The following is a 15,204-nucleotide window of genomic DNA, read 5'->3' on the forward strand; positions in this document are numbered from 1 at the left end:
AACCTCTCACTTGCGATAAAACGGAAATGATTTGGAATAGCCTGTCCATTTTTGCGTATTTGTGGGGAATGTGAATTAGGTTAAAATTCGATTTTGTCGCAGCTGGAAGACGGCTATTCATAATTTTCGACTGCAATGGCGAAGGTAGGGGAGCACTCAACAGGCTTATTTCCTGAAATATAAAATTTGTAGCTTAATGTAATATTGGCTAATGTGGTTTTTTAACATTGGGAGAATTTTATTCACATAGTTGAATAAGACATTTACGAACAAACGAGTTTGAAAAAAGATTAGCTTAATAAAGCCCAGATTCATTTGTGCGTTGTACTGCTTCACACGGTGGTAATGAAAACTTAACATGTGCCGACTTTGCTTTTTCTCTCTATTTAGAATGATCAGCTGATTTCCTTAAGTATAAATCGAGAATTCGGCTAATATATGTTTATTATCCGATTGTTACGTCTTCATAAAAATGCGCCCGTAAACTTTGAGATACACCGGCCAACTCAATATACTTGTTGATCGTTGAAGTTTACAAAACAAAATATTTTTATTTAAAGTCAATTGAAATCCAACAAATAATAATAATAAACAAATAATAGATTTCTTAAAGAACCCCCAGAGTACGTTTACGCACGCCCACTGGCAGGGGAGTGGCTTTGGGACCCCCTGTCAACAAATCCTTAACTTTGCAGACGCATTGATGCGTCTGACTTTGACGTCCCTAGATTGCCATCTCAAGAATAATAAATAGTGTGGCCAGTGTATATGTGAACAAAGTACGAAACATAAATAATCAGTGCTGTTGGTAATGTACTAAGCCCCACCACAATTCTTGTTTCCGTTAGTCTTTCCACCGAATATGGAAATCTCAGTTGACGCGGCAATTGTGGTTGTTGCTGTGATGACGACGCAAACACCAGGAAAAGCAATTCGATTGTTTCCCATGATTACAACACGTCTTTTGTTATAATAACGAGTAGCCCAGTGCATTCTAGGGCATTGCATCACCCTCTATAGTTTTACCAATTTCATGTTAGTGTTGTTGTTGTTAATGTTGCTGAAAAATGGCTGACATCAATGGGAGACGAGTTCTAGAGTTAGTCAAGAAAGCCGGTAACAGTGTTTGTGCTGACTGTAATTGTCAAGGTCAGTTTCAAATAACCAGTTTCAACCACCAAAACAACTTCCTGACTACTATTTTTTATTGCAGCGACAGAGTATGCATCTTACAATATTGGAGTCTTTCTTTGCACTCAGGTTTGCAACACGTAATAACATTTGGAGTTTAGACTAATTGTGAAAACCATTTCGTTGCACAGTGTGCTGGGATCCATCGTGCCTTGGGAACCCATATATCCAAGATAAAGCACCTGAGGTTAGACAAATGGGAAGAATCCCAAGTAAAACATTTAGAAGAAGTTGGAAATATTATTGCCAAAAGGAAGTATGAGGAACGGGTACCAGTGTGTTACAGAAGACCTTCAGAAAATGATCCACAGTAAGGAAAATCATTCTACTTTTACTCAGGTTACCTAATCTTAAATCGTAAACAGGATTCTTAGAGAACAATGGATTAGGGCCAAATACCAAAGGGAAGAATTTATTCATGCCGAAAAACAGCGATATACTCGCGGAACCATGGAAGGTTTTCTATTCAAACGAAGTAAAGTTGATGATTCATGCAAACAGAGGCGGTTCGTCTTGTCGGAGCGAGAAAATACCCTTAAATACTTCGTCTCCAATGTAACGCAACACTTGCAATTTTGATTATGGCTCTGAATCACGTTTCAATGCCTGCTCATGTTCTGTTCATTTTCTCTTCAGAAGAAGGAGCCTAAGGCGGAAATCCGTATACTCGACATGAACGTAGCATTTGCCCCTGAAAAATTAAAACCTCCCACCTCACTCCAAATCACTTACATCAACCAAGTAAGATACAAGTTAATGGAATAACTCAATTTTCTGAAACAATTTTCTTCACGTAATGAATTTCAGGGCTCTACTCGGCATATTTATGTGTATCACGATGACGCCGAGGTGATTGTCGAATGGTATATGGCTATTCGGTCAGCTAAACTTAATTTACTACAAGTCGCTCATCCTACCCAGCCCGAAATGGAGGTTATCATTGCTAAACCGCTCAAATCTACTAGCCATAAATACCATATTAATTATTTTTTTTAAATTTCAGTTGGCACAGTCATTGACGCAAGATTTCCTGAAGGAAGGTTTCTTATGCAAAACGGGGCCCAAACCCTCAGACGGATTCAAAAGACGGTGGTTTACTCTTGATGGAAGAAAACTCATGTACCATGATCAAAAACTGGTAAATGGTGAAAAACAATTCTATTATTGTAGTTCTGACTGTATTTAACTAATCGTATAGGATCCGTACCCTAAGGGAGAGATCTTTATTGGTCACGCTAGTGATGGGTACAGCATCCATCTGGGTCAGCCTGCCGGTTGGAAAGTCAAGGATGTGGGATTCATTTTTCACGTGAAAACACCATCTCGTTCTTTTGTTTTTTCGGCAGAGAGATCTGACGACCGTAATGAATGGATAGCCGCCCTTCAGATGGTCATTTCTCGGCCAATGTCACCTCAAGATTCCTTTTGTAGGTCCATTTTGGTGCCAAAAGCATCTAAAAAACGCAACTCCTTCTTATTCTAAAGCACCACTTCCATTTTTATTATTTTCTATTCCTAAAACAATTTTAATTGCACCTAAAACAATTGTTCCTAGCAACCCAGTGGACCTCTCGGTGTTTTCTTCTCAGAAAATAATTTATGCATGTGGTTACCTTTTTTTATTTAATTTTTTCATCACCTGGGGAAACCTGGCAATAAATTTTCTTTAGTGCCCTGCATGAACTAACACAAACAAACCCTCGGATAGGCATGTAGATAATTGATTTAGTCCGGTCGTTTATATTATCTTCTTTTTTTTATTGCACAACAGTGAGAGGCATTTTGGTAAAGAAGCGAGGTGGGGGGTCGGTCGTATCCTTCTTTTCAACTCGCTGAGGAAGTCCAACACCATCTCGCAATTCAAGACGCATATTATGCAGCAAGGGAAATGCCATTCAATAATGGTTGGACACGTTGTATTGACCAATGTGATCCTTCAGATAACGTACAAATGCATCATCGTCGGAGAAGACCGCCATGGTAACTTCACCGAAAATTTCGCTCCGGCTAATTTCGCGGAATCCAATCTTCTGGAACATTTGAATACTCGCAATATTATCTAGCCCAATTTTAGCATGGAACTGTTTGATTCCCAGTTGTTCTTTACCTGTGTTGTTTTAAGATTGGTTTATTAAAATTGATGTTTGTCTTCTGTGAAATGTTTTTCTTACCGTATCTGAGCATTAATAATGTTGATTCTTTTCCTCTTCCATTTCTACGATAACAAGTCTCTGCAATCATGATCTCAATTTCTGCCGAGGTAACATCAGTATTGTCAGTCATGAAAATATTGGTATCACCAATCATAGAATCTGTGCAAAGGTCAAATCATCAGATCGTTTAGCTGTTGACATTCTTGAAAAATATTTTGATTTACCAACTTAGTCATTTGTTTCTTCATATTTGGCTTTATCCAAAACAATGAAAGTGCATTCTGAAATGAAACATTGCAAATGATTTTTGATGACTGTTTTCAAATTATTTGTATATTTTTTATCACTAAACTGTCTTCATCGTCAGCCCATGATTTTTGCATCTCGTATTCTTGTTCTAATGAGAGCGGTTCTGAAGCAGTCAACTTCTGCAATTCTTCCGAGGACATCCATTCGTGGTACCTGGATGTCATTAATCATTTGGCGCATCGTTTTAAATTAGATTTTAATATTATACCTAGGAACGTGGATTTCCCTGTAAGGTACCAAAAAAACAAGATCACCCGTAATTTTAGTTTGGCGGTTGATCTTCATTGTTTTTGTGACACAAGATGTCAAAAATAAGAAAAGTTCAATTTTTCGCCGCAGCGACTCTGGCAGACGGACGTATTATATTTATGAAATTCCTGTCGGTACCCCATTCGGGATGGAAGGCCTTCGACCATGTAAATATATAACGAGTAGCACGTGTTTGTTTCGAAGACTGGAAGTTTTCTACCGAAATAAGTGTTTTCCTGTGAATCACGATATTTATCAATGTTATAAAATATCTGGTGAATTATTTGTTTTTCGAAAACGCCCTCAGTTTCAGCCCGGCAATTTTCTATTGGGAAATGGCGGCGTTTAAGCCTCATTATACTTTATGTCCGCTACTTGGTGCCCACAATTTGGTTGGAGTTAGTGCTGATAAAGAAGAAAGCACGGTTCTTGTTACTCTTGGACCTAATATCGTTGTCAAGCACAAGGTAAATACCCGATGATTGTTAAAAAAAATTCTATTTCAGCACAACTGTCATTGTTGGTTACAGCTTTCAGATCAAAAGCCGCTGAAAAGCTGGAGTACTAGGCAATCAAACCAAATCACTTGCAAGAGTGTCTATGATGTCACAAGTGAAAAATATGTCTGTGTGTTAAACAGAAAACATATTTGCATGTGGAATGAAGATGAATCAAACTTGGAAGATGTCAAAAAGCATACAGTACTTTGTTTTGTTTTACAACAGAAATTTCAAACCATAATTTTGAAAATTGTTGCCTTTTAGTTTTCAACCAATATTCACACTATTCACTCACCTCCTGGAAAATCATCAATCATTGTGTATGAGAATGGTTACAGTGAGTGTCTAGAAATAGGTTTAACCAAACGGAAGGATGTTAAACCAAGTTTATTGGATCAGAATGAAACCGTTGCCAAGTCGTACCTTGAAGTAGTTAAAAATCAATCAATCCTTGTGTTGTGCACATCAAGAAACAAGGTAAGTGCAATTTTTTTTTAGATAGAGCTATGTCTTATTTTGTATACTCCCTTTTTCGGTATTTAGATCTACTATGTTCGTCTAGCAAGTGATGGAACACCAGAGGGGAACCTAAATTTTTCATTGACTAAAGGAACTGGCTGCAAAAACCTAGGAATGGTTGTGGTTAATGATGATACAAACATTGTCACCATTCTTGTGTTATGTAAGCATGCCGAAGCTACCGATATTTTTGTAAAGAGTTTCACTAGAATTCAATTTTATTCATTATAACAGGGTCTGATGGAGAATTGGTTCGCTATTCTGAACAAGGTGGTATTATGTCTACGTACAGCTTAAGTGGGATATGCCTTTCGAGTCCTGTGGCAATGGTCAAGTTAGATGCCACTCACATTGCTATATATGGAGCTGACGTGAGCGAAGAAGGGGCGACGCTCTTGCTGTTTGACTTGAAATTTGGTATGAGTGTAGCGAACAGAAAATTGAAGTTCTTCTGTGACCCACCGCACATGTACTGTCTCGAGGCCAACAACGTTTTGTTGCTCTGCATTGTACAGAATTTGGTAAGAACACTTGTAATTTGCCAATATAAATTTTTAAAAACTTGTTTTTCTTTTTCCAGGTCGTAGTACCCTACGTTCTTCAACCTTCTTTGCTGTGCAATCTAATAGATAGCAAACACATAAGAGGTAATTGGCTTGAGACATCATGTTTTAGACCGTGTGGTAAAAATCTTTATTTTTTTGCTCCCTATAAAGATACAAATGCAAAGCCTGTCGTTGTCGGCTGGGGCGAAGCTGTTCCAACAACACCGAACCCTAATCCATTAAAATTTCGTCAAGGTGACGCAACTAGACTGTCAAACACTCTGTGGGAATCGAATGCTAGTAGCAGCCTCATTTTTGATGAGTTACTTCCACTGTTGAAAGAAGACAAGGACATAGACGGGATCTGTCTCCTGTTGTCCTCTGTTAAAGATTTACCAGAAAAATGGCTGGCAGATCTTCTGAATTTTTCGCTAGAAAACAATCTTGTCAAAGGAGACAAGCTATCTAAAATGCTGGAGATTCTTCTGTCTCTTTCGCATTCTGATGTTGTCCTTCTAAATCATCTAAGAAGAAAAATGACCACACAGTCCACAATCAAATTATTGGAATACTTGGCCGAGCTCCTGAAAGTTTGCAAATGGGCTAAAGATGAAACTTCTGAGAACAGTAAACCTGATTTCAGTCAAGTTGTGGATTGGATTTCACTCATTTTGGATGCGCATCATCACGAGCTGCTCATCGCAGGTAGCGACGATCAAGTTAAACAATTAATCAAACAATTGGGACAACTTGTTGGCGAAAGTGTGAGTTCTATTGAGGTAAAAGCAATAACTTGTATTCAACTAATTTCGCGGTTATTTATAGTACGACGTCCTGGATTCCTTGGGACAATCTGAGCCCCTTGTGACTTTACTGGAACAGAAGAGAAGGCCTCCAGAAAACCGACGTAAAGATTGGTACGCTATTGAGGTTGTAAGGCTGTTGTAATGAAGGTTGGTAGCGTGAAACCAATCTTTCTTAATACACAGCTATTCATTTCAAGCTATTCATCAACAGTATACCAAGTAATTTTAATGCATTTTTTTCTTTCAACTCATTATCCTTCAGTTTTGTGAAGTTTCTTTTAATTCTAGTAGTTTCTTCGTCGTAGCTGGTTTTTAATGGATTTGGATCTATGAAGCATGTAATTTTAGTAGATTTCACTGAAGAAAATTTGAGAAGAAAAAAGAAATTAATATTTAAATTTGGCTGAATTAAAAAAGCGCCATCTTTGAAAGCAACGTAGCAGACGACTGATCGCAACACGTGTGCTTGAACAAATACGTTGACTTGGCGCCTGAATGTTAATTATATAAAAGTATCTTTTAAAATTCGGCATGGAGGTAGTAGTCACAAGCGAATGTTCAGGTCAATTATGGAACACATGTATTTGGGAACCATTGACTGGCACTACGTTACGGACATTTAAAGGTGGAATTTCGGGTTCTCAATCGCTCTGTGTAGTCGGTGGAGATTACTTGATTGCCTCCATAAAAGACAAACCCATTATACAGGTATGTGTCATCTCGTATCTATTTGTGCCACAAAATTTACGGCGAATTAACTACAGGTATGGGCGTTGAATAGGCAAGATCAGATCACAACTAAAATGATAATGCCTGGCATCGTTCAAGTTTTGGCAATTTCTCCGTGCAACAACTTTTGTGTGGGGGCCCTCAGTGAACAGTTGTTGGTCTGGCAATTGTCAACTGGAAAATTAGTGGCATCACTTAGACGTCACTATCAAAATGTGTCTGACGTGAAATTCACAGCAGACTCTTCACGGTTTGTAAGTGCTGGAGCTGAAGGCCTGGTTCTGCTCTGGAGTTTGGAGACGGTCTTACACTCCAAGGTGAGTTTTAAATGTTTCTCCACAGTGATTGATCAAATTGATTTTCCCGTTTCATTCATCATCAGGAATGCGAACCAGATTCGACATGGTCAGACCATTCTTTACCAGTGACTGGCCTCCATGTGACAAAATCGCTGATTCAACCTTTGGCGTTTTCAGTATCTCTCGATCAAACGTGCAAAATTCGAGATCTGAACACTGGCAGAACGTTATTCAACATACAATTCGGTCAGGTATGGCATTGCATTGATTCAGTTTCACAGATTTCCCAAACGCGTAGATATATCCTTTCATTTCAGCCGTTGCGTTCGGTTGCGGTTGACCATGCCGAAGAAAGTTGTTACGTCGGTTCTCAGGAGGGAAAGATTTACAGAATAGATTTATTGGATCCTCCCCGTGGTGTTGAACAAATGGTGGACGAGACGGCGTCGAAGAAAATGTTTGTGGGCCATGAGAAAGCTGTCACATGCCTGAGCGTATCAATGGACGGCTGTCATTTACTAAGCGGTGAGGAAAAAAAAAAACATTTCGTGAAACTCGGTCACGGAGATTATGATAGCAAAAAATCTTTTTCTTATTTGTTGCATTGAAAAAAAAGGTTCGGATGACGAAAGCGCTCGTGTATGGGACATGGCCAGCGGGCAATGCGTCCGCATTCTGGCACACCGTGGACCATTAACGAATGCATTTTTCGCTCCACGATACAAACATTTGGATACAGACAAGTTTCATCCACGGGTCATCATCAACACATTTGAAAAGAAACGCCACGACGGCCAGTTGAATGCCGACAGCGATACAAACGTCCAATTGTTGATGCGCTGTCCACCTTTGATGGAATCGTTCGACTCTGAACGTCAGTCGAATTCCTTATTGGGCAAAAGCGAAGGCCAAGCGTCGAGTGAAGTGGTGCAAAACGAGCTGAGCCATTTGAAGTACGTCAATCGGCAATTGTACGCGTTTGCCGTCGACAAGATTCTCAAGAACGATACGACGTGTACGACAAGCGATAACAAGAAACGCAAATAATGCATTTCCAAACGATTGAACTTGTCGTTGACAGAAAACAAATGGACAAGTGAATAAAGAATTGTTGAAGATAAAGAATGTTTTCGCCGTTAAGTTTGGGAATTAGTGGACCACACATAGTGGTTTGTTTAATTTGCAACAGCCTTGAATTTCAGGTTGTTGCACGGGTGAATGTCAACTGTTTAGTTTGTCCTAATAATAATTATTTTTTTTCTTTTTTAAAATGACGTTTTTACCCCTAGCCAAAGAGATTCAAGTTGAAGGGCTCTTGATGATGGTGTCATCGTGATTCAGCAGGTGAAATATGATGTTTTTCTTTTTTTATCTAAATCTTTTTTTGATTATTTTTAACTGCATTTTTAATGTTCAAGGACCGCCAGCTGTCGTACAAGGCTCCAACAAGACAAAACAAACGTTTGATGTCACAACATACTCGGGTCCTTGTTATGATTTGTTTTTCCTTCCCATTTTTGAAGAAAAATCTTTTCGCGTTTAATGTTTCAGAAAAATTTACTTATTTTTTTTTTTAACATTCACTTTAGATAAACAAGAAGAAGAAACGATTGTGGTGTGGCCTACATTTAGAGAAAAAGTCGGCAGAAAACAACTCAATGGACATCCACCAGCTGTCGAGTGACCATCCCCCTAATTGCGGCCATTTCCCACACTTGTAACGGTGAGTCCAACACAAAAATTTTATTTCTCTTCGTTTTCTTTCTTGTTTCTCTCTGGCGATGATTGTGATAGGCGTCGATAGAAATTTTGTTTTGTTTTTTTATTCATTTCTCGGGGCTGGCAGATGATCCTTAAATGGAGAGAAATTACATGGCGGGGTATAGACGGCGCATTGTGTAGACAAAGTGGGAAAGGAAAAATGATGAGAACATTTAGAGGAGGCAACCAAAATTGGTGAAGAAACAAAAAATCGTTTTCCCCCTTGATGATGGACGTCCTTGTTGTCCAAAGAAAGGCCTTGTCTTTGGTATCTCGATTAAGTTATCTCGATTTCGTGATGCACAAATGATATCAAGCCGATCCTTTTGATGATCTCACGCTCTCCTTTAATTGGGTCATCTCTCACACGAATTTCCCCCCTTTTTTTTTCATATTTTTCTTTGGCCAAGGGGAGAAAGAAATCACATCGTTGACGATGTCCCCCACAGGAGGTGAAATCGTGCGTAACCGACAGTCGTTAACGTTTGCAAAACAAAAATGGACATCATTTTTCTACTCTTTTGAATTCAGCGTCAATGATCTGGGGCTGAACGGGACACCGAACGTCGCATAAATAAAAACATTTCTCGCATGAAATGTTTTTTATTTCGAAATGTGCGACAAAAGTGTCAATAGAGGGAGAGAGTTTTGAATGAAATCATTAGCCTTGAATTTTGAAAAAAAAAAAAAAAATTAAAGATGTCGTGATGGCCGCCTGCGAATAAATCTGGAATCTTTAGTTGATGTCAATTGAAGGGACCGTTTTTCTTTCGGCGTCGGACCATGTTGCGCCGTGTCTTTCAAAAGCGTCGGCGAAATGTTTGAAACGCAAAACCGCAACGTCACGACCCCCCCCCCTTTTTTTTGCGAGCGTAAAACGTTGTCGAGTTTTTGATTCGAGAACGAGACACATCAAGACGTTCGTGGAAAGATCATTCGTTTTTCATTTCAAGGATCTTTACTCCTCCCCGCATTTATTTCCATTTCTTTTTTTCTTGATCATTCAATCGGCCGCCAAAACATTTAGCTAAACATGTTGTCGATTCTTGTGGGAAGACGACGTTTTATTTGAAATTAGCCTTGACGGTTTTTTTGTTTTTCTCGATAATTGTTTGTCTTTACCGCGTGATTTTCGAACCTTTTGTGTTTCGTTCGTTCCGCTTTTCACGGTTTCTTTTGCATGTCGGACGACGCTCTTTTCCCCAAAAATGTTGCAGAAGAATCGGATACAGTTGAGTTGTTGGCAGCTTCACGCCTCGCTTCATCTCTCCGCTTGTAAAAAGACAAGGACGACATTATCAAAAGACATTTCTTCATTTCTATATTTAAACTAGAAAAAACAAAATGCGATCGTTTATGTTTCATTTTCGTATTTCGAAATGGCGTAATTGAATTTTTGTTTATGACGAGTTAGCCGTTTTAATTGCAGTCGGGCTAATGGAGCATTTCGGCAACTTGCATATCTTCGTGAAAGTGTCACCCAGGCGTCGGTAAGGAAAGAAAAAAGAAAAAAAAAATGCCCCCTCCCCCCGCTCTTTGCACAAGGACAGACACGAAATGTCGTGCGTCATCGTGACCGGATACTGGGTGTCCGTTGATTTCCTTTGCTCCATCCACGTCTGGCGTGAACGTGAATTATTGCGCCGCTCATCGGTACGTCTTCGGGTCGAGGTCCTTTTCTCTGCTCATCCTCCTCTCTTGTTATTGCTAAAAAAAAGCGTTTCAACACAATGGAAAGAGAGAGGCAGTATTGCGTATTATTTTGTTTGTTATCCCCGTTTGTCAAAATTGTTGAAAGACGAATGTTCTTTTGAGGAGGGCCAGCTGTTAGCCACCGGTTCGTCAAGGCTGACATCAAGGGCTCCAATCGAATATCCTTGTCGTTATCGCATTCCACTATTTATTTATTTATTTATTTTTTTTCTATTGGATCCGATGCCGCAACACGTCTTGTAATAGATTCTTTTTTGAGGGGGTATGGGGTGGGGGAGTACGAAGATGATGAATGGATTTGCATTGTTTGAAGAGGTGGCGTCGGTCAAGGAGGCCCAGCAGAGTTCTCGTTTGCACACGTCGAAAATGAGAGAAAGCACAGCTTCCTTATTTCTATTTTTTTTTTTGTTTGTTTGTTTGCAAATGTTTTTGCGTTTGGGCCGTGTGGCGAATGGCGTGAAATGAAGCAGTTGATCGCGTCCCGAGTCTATAATGGGCAATAGTGAAACGAAGGGTAAACGTTTAGTTTTTTTTTTTTTTTTTTTTTCAGGTGAATGATGGGGGGGGGACAGCGGCTGGACTCGATCCAATATGATCACGAATCCGTTTTTTTTTGTTTTTGTTTTGCATTCACGCAACGCAAATTGATGAGGGAGACGCTCCAGCCCTTAAAAAGTGATCACATTTTTCCAAAACCTTTTCAGGCGAAATTTTTTTGGGAAGGAAAAGAAATGGTCATCTAGTGGAAAAAGACAAGCTATTGATTATAGTCGGCACTAGGCAAATATGTACGTCAAGGTAAATTATTTCCCTTTTTTTTTTTTTTTTTTTATTTTATTACCCATCCCCCCTCTCTTTTAGTTTTTAACGATGAAGGCTGGGCATGGCGTCGGTGAGCGTCACGGATTCAAACGGTAAGCGTCTCTTCACGCACCGCTAGTTACAAACACACGAGGAGGGGAAAATTTGATTAAATTTAAATACGAAATGTTAGGGGAGGGGGGGGGGAGGAAAGAGTTATTAACAGCGGACGCGTGAGTGTGTTGCGCCATATGGGGGTCAAGGCTCGTTGCCTAATTTCTCAATATTTTTTTTTCGTGATTTTTTGCCCACCGAAAAGATGGGGCCATTTTGTCAGTGCGCATCAATTGAAAGGGGAAGCAAAAAAAAAATGGAGGTGACGGGCGCAACGGGGGTGCGTGAATCAATGTTCGAAACGCGTCGTTTTTCATTGGGGGGTTGTCATTTGTACAAAAGAAGCATTTTTGAATGAATTTGCACCGATGAAGGTGCGTGATACTTGCAACTAAATAGCCCCCCCGAACGAAGCAGAGAAAAGAAAGAAAATATTTTCCGTGTCAAGGTTTTTGTTTTTTTTTCTGTTGGGAACGATACCGAGAAAAGAAAGACGTCGTGTAATACTCTCGTCCTCTCGAATGCTTTTGATGCGCCTCTGTCGGGAGTCTGTTGTGTGTCAATGCGAGAGAAAAATGATTGGCCACTCATCTAATAGGGCAAAGAACAAAATGGCCAAAAATTCCACTGGTGAAATTGAAAATACGAAATGCTCGAGCGAGAAATGAGGGTTTAAAGACGCCGCAGTCCCGCTGTTATGCAAATGGGTTTTTTTTTTTTTTTTTTTTTTCTTTTTCTTTCTCTTTCTCGACGTCAAATGATGAAGTAAGGTTGGAAAAGAAGAATAAAAAGTTGTGACTTGGTGCTTGAACCGGGGGAGCACAAAGGTCAAACGAGGGAGGGGAAAGTTGCCGGGATGTTGAAGGTGACGGGCGAAACTGATTCACCTGTCATTCGTGTGCGCGTCCATTTTTCATTCACGCCGATTCTTATTCATTTTTTTTTTTTTTTGATGGCACATGCCGTGACTCTCAATTTGCCTACTCTGTATCTTTTTCGGCCTCTTTTTCTCGTTCAAAACACGCCGAGATGAAAAGAAAATTGGCAATGGCGCGTGACGCTCTTTTGATTTTTTTTTTTTTTTTTTTTTTGTCACCCGAATTATTCAAATGTGTCGCACACGGAGATGGCGAAAGCGTGTAGCGGTTCACTTCTCCTCCCCCCCCCCCCCCTTCTATTTTTGTTGTGAAACGAAACTTAGGCGTTGACGAATTTTGAAATGGCCGAACGAAAGAGAAACCGGCCCAACCGCTCGAATTCATTTTCTTTTCAAACAAACAAACAAAAAATCGTGTTTGGCTTCGTTGTTTTGTTTTGTTTTTCAAGCCCGAAATACGGGCTACACGTGCGTTCACAATCAACGGCTAAATTCGTTTGAACCGAGCGAAGGGAATAAAAACAAAAGTTGGGCGAGAAAGTGAAGGAAACGATTTTTGTTTTGTTTTTAGTCAGTCGGCGTTAATGTATTCACGAAAAGAAACGGCATGTCGAAATGAAAACGCGTGTTCCGTTTGCTCCAAATTGTTGGAAGTCGACAGATGCGATGGCGACGGATGTTTACACTGGCCAAAAAAAAAAACGCATCGGCCGACCATTGGACAGACGTCGACGCTCTTCACTGATGACTCACGCAGCTTTTTTTGTTAGCTAAACGTCTCTCGTGACGGCCGTTATCGACTCAATCAAACATGGCCAAATTGGACTTTTTGTTTTGTTTTGTTTTGTTTTGTTTTGTTTTAACGACCGTAATGAACATTCATTGAAACGCTTTTTTTTTTTGTTGATTGGCTCACTTGATTAAGATCCCGTGAGTCACTCGACGCGAGCAAAAGGAAAAGTTTGCGGCCAAAAATTTCACTACTCCCGCAGGTCGAAACATTTGTTGTTTTTTTTTTGTTGTTGTTTTATTTCGATAGTGTGGCAGCACATTGAAAAGAAATTTTCGTTTTTTGTTGTTTTTTTTTTCATTTAAGCTTCAAAAAATCCCCCCGTGACGTGTTTATCTTAAAAAGGCAGCCGCTAGACTTTGGTCTACTTTCGTATTCGATTCGAAATGTTGGCCAGCCCAATGGCCGTCTTTCATACCGTGATGGATGGGACGCGGATAAAGAGAACGACTTCTTTTTTTTTTTTGCCTCGGACGGGGCCAAATGTTTTGGGCGTGGCTTGCGCTGCACACCTGTCGCAATTGCTAGTCAAATTGGTTGCATCCAATTAAGCCCCAAAGGACGTCGCTGCTTTTGTATTTTGCATCGACGTCCATCCCGTTTGTTTGTTTTGTTTTCCCCCAAGGTTTTTCCCTTTGCCAAGCCAATTGCTCTCGAATGCTAATTGATTGCAAAATGAAAGTAAAGCAAATGCCTTGGGACGTTTGAGTCGGAAATGATCCGACGATGACGACGTTCTTCTCGTTCGTGACGCTGTGGGTGGGTGCGCGGGCCAGTCGGCAAGACAACGGGGTAGCCCGCCGATGGCAAACTGAAAACAACAAATAGATTCGACGTGTAATGTGATAGTCCAACACCACAGAATATGAATCATTTTGTTTGTGTGTGTGTGTCGAAAACCCGCCAAATAATGTGTGTGTGTGTGTGTGTGTGTGTGTGTGGGGATAAGGTGAAAAAAAAAAAGAGAAAGAAAAAGGACGTAAAAGGAAGTAGGAAAAAAAGAGGCCCGAGGCTGAATACCTGTTGTGTCCTACAGCGAATAGAAGGAAGAGAAAGAAAAAAAAAATACGTAGGAGAGAGAAAGAGAGAGAGAGAGAGGGGGGGGGGAAATATCATAAAGTTGGTGGCACGTTGAGTTGAACAGACCAGTCACTTTGCCGGTTGCGTTCAGCCCAGACACGCCGAGAAAACGAGTTCTCATTGCCATTTTCTCTTTTCTTACCTTTTTATCGCAATAGTTTTTTTTTTTTTTTTTAGAACGTAAGACGGCTGTTATTGTTTTCTATTTCAATCGAATTTTGTTGGTTTGAAAGTAGCGAGTTGTCATTTCTGATTGTTTTTGTTTCTTCTTTGTGGTTTGATGTTGAACGCCGAAAAACAGTGAAGACAACAGTGGAAAAGCATCGAGTGAAGTGAACTGAAACAACTGCACTTGTTTGTTTCCAAAGTGCCTTACTGACAGGTGAGCACCTCTTTCTCTCTCTCTCTCTCACCGGAAAGAATTGCTACGTTAGGCTGGTACGTTGATTTGCATGATAGAACGGACGCACTAACGGCGTGTGGCAATAGTACCAAAATGTTACTCTAACGGATTTTTTCTTTTACTATTTTCTGACGGCTTTGGCACTCGTTTGTCTTAACCTGTACGCAACCTGTTTCTTTTGTTTCTTTTGTGCTACATAGAAAATTGTAGGTTGTTTTTTTCTCCAAAATTTCTCAATCGTGTTGAAAATCTCGACAGAGTAGAAACGATAGGAAATAGAAAAAAAGAGTGGTGAGCAATGGACATCTCGTTTGCCAATGTGCTTCGGCCAATGTCACAATAGCCGGGCACATCATTTTATTGGT

General features: G+C 40.0%; 4 protein-coding genes across 5 annotated transcripts; 3 read left to right on the top strand and 1 right to left on the bottom strand.

Moving 5' to 3' along the window:
- The first annotated feature begins 669 nt into the window (after window positions 1-669).
- Window positions 670-3,371, top strand: LOC130691023 (arf-GAP with dual PH domain-containing protein 1-like). 2 transcript variants are annotated; one of them, XM_057513936.2, is made up of 9 exons: window positions 670-1,149; window positions 1,214-1,260; window positions 1,323-1,501; window positions 1,557-1,746; window positions 1,831-1,932; window positions 1,999-2,124; window positions 2,195-2,329; window positions 2,390-2,618; window positions 2,963-3,371. In XM_057513936.2, the coding sequence occupies exons 1-9, from the start codon at window positions 1,068-1,070 to the stop codon at window positions 3,025-3,027; spliced, it is 1,155 nt and encodes a 384-aa protein (XP_057369919.1). In that variant the 5' UTR covers window positions 670-1,067; the 3' UTR covers window positions 3,028-3,371. The 2 variants fall into 2 exon arrangements, with proteins under 2 accessions (XP_057369919.1, XP_057369910.1); XM_057513927.2 differs by having other exon boundaries at window positions 672-1,149; window positions 1,828-1,932.
- On the bottom strand, window positions 2,897-3,968 carry LOC130691090 (alpha/beta-tubulin-N-acetyltransferase 9-like). Its single transcript, XM_057513997.1, is given in 5 exon segments — window positions 2,897-3,298; window positions 3,363-3,503; window positions 3,569-3,625; window positions 3,697-3,806; window positions 3,862-3,968. Coding segments are annotated over 5 exon segments (597 nt in total). The 5' UTR covers window positions 3,939-3,968; the 3' UTR covers window positions 2,897-3,086.
- A 96-nt stretch (window positions 3,969-4,064) lies between these two features.
- On the top strand, window positions 4,065-6,472 carry LOC130691056 (nucleolar protein 11-like). The gene is made up of 8 exons (XM_057513964.2): window positions 4,065-4,369; window positions 4,433-4,603; window positions 4,667-4,879; window positions 4,946-5,084; window positions 5,156-5,442; window positions 5,502-5,568; window positions 5,638-6,230; window positions 6,292-6,472. Exons 1-8 carry the CDS (start codon window positions 4,238-4,240, stop codon window positions 6,412-6,414), a joined length of 1,725 nt encoding a protein of 574 aa, XP_057369947.2. The 5' UTR covers window positions 4,065-4,237; the 3' UTR covers window positions 6,415-6,472.
- A 262-nt stretch (window positions 6,473-6,734) lies between these two features.
- Window positions 6,735-8,425, top strand: LOC130691035 (WD repeat-containing protein 18-like). The gene is made up of 5 exons (XM_057513943.2): window positions 6,735-6,980; window positions 7,037-7,318; window positions 7,384-7,551; window positions 7,618-7,825; window positions 7,917-8,425. Exons 1-5 carry the CDS (start codon window positions 6,804-6,806, stop codon window positions 8,345-8,347), a joined length of 1,266 nt encoding a protein of 421 aa, XP_057369926.1. The 5' UTR covers window positions 6,735-6,803; the 3' UTR covers window positions 8,348-8,425.
- Window positions 8,426-15,204: the final 6,779 nt, after the last annotated feature.

This window comes from Daphnia carinata, chromosome 8, assembly GCF_022539665.2.
Source record: "Daphnia carinata strain CSIRO-1 chromosome 8, CSIRO_AGI_Dcar_HiC_V3, whole genome shotgun sequence".
NCBI classification, from domain to species: domain Eukaryota; kingdom Metazoa; phylum Arthropoda; class Branchiopoda; order Diplostraca; family Daphniidae; genus Daphnia; species Daphnia carinata.

Bases quoted from the DNA above. Each gene is read 5' to 3' on its own strand.
- LOC130691023 (XM_057513927.2), top strand. From the start codon at position 1,068: ATGGCTGACATCAATGGGAGACGAGTTCTAGAGTTAGTCAAGAAAGCC. The intron at 1,747-1,827 runs GTAACGCAACAC...TTTTCTCTTCAG, and splicing joins TTAAATACTTCGTCTCCAAT to AAGAAGGAGCCTAAGGCGGA. The intron at 1,933-1,998 runs GTAAGATACAAG...AATGAATTTCAG, and splicing joins AAATCACTTACATCAACCAA to GGCTCTACTCGGCATATTTA.
- LOC130691056 (XM_057513964.2), top strand. From the start codon at position 4,238: ATGGCGGCGTTTAAGCCTCATTATACTTTATGTCCGCTACTTGGTGCC. The intron at 5,443-5,501 runs GTAAGAACACTT...TTCTTTTTCCAG, and splicing joins TCTGCATTGTACAGAATTTG to GTCGTAGTACCCTACGTTCT. The intron at 5,569-5,637 runs GTAATTGGCTTG...CTCCCTATAAAG, and splicing joins AGATAGCAAACACATAAGAG to ATACAAATGCAAAGCCTGTC.
- LOC130691035 (XM_057513943.2), top strand. From the start codon at position 6,804: ATGGAGGTAGTAGTCACAAGCGAATGTTCAGGTCAATTATGGAACACA. The intron at 7,319-7,383 runs GTGAGTTTTAAA...ATTCATCATCAG, and splicing joins AGACGGTCTTACACTCCAAG to GAATGCGAACCAGATTCGAC. The intron at 7,826-7,916 runs GTGAGGAAAAAA...TTGAAAAAAAAG, and splicing joins CGGCTGTCATTTACTAAGCG to GTTCGGATGACGAAAGCGCT.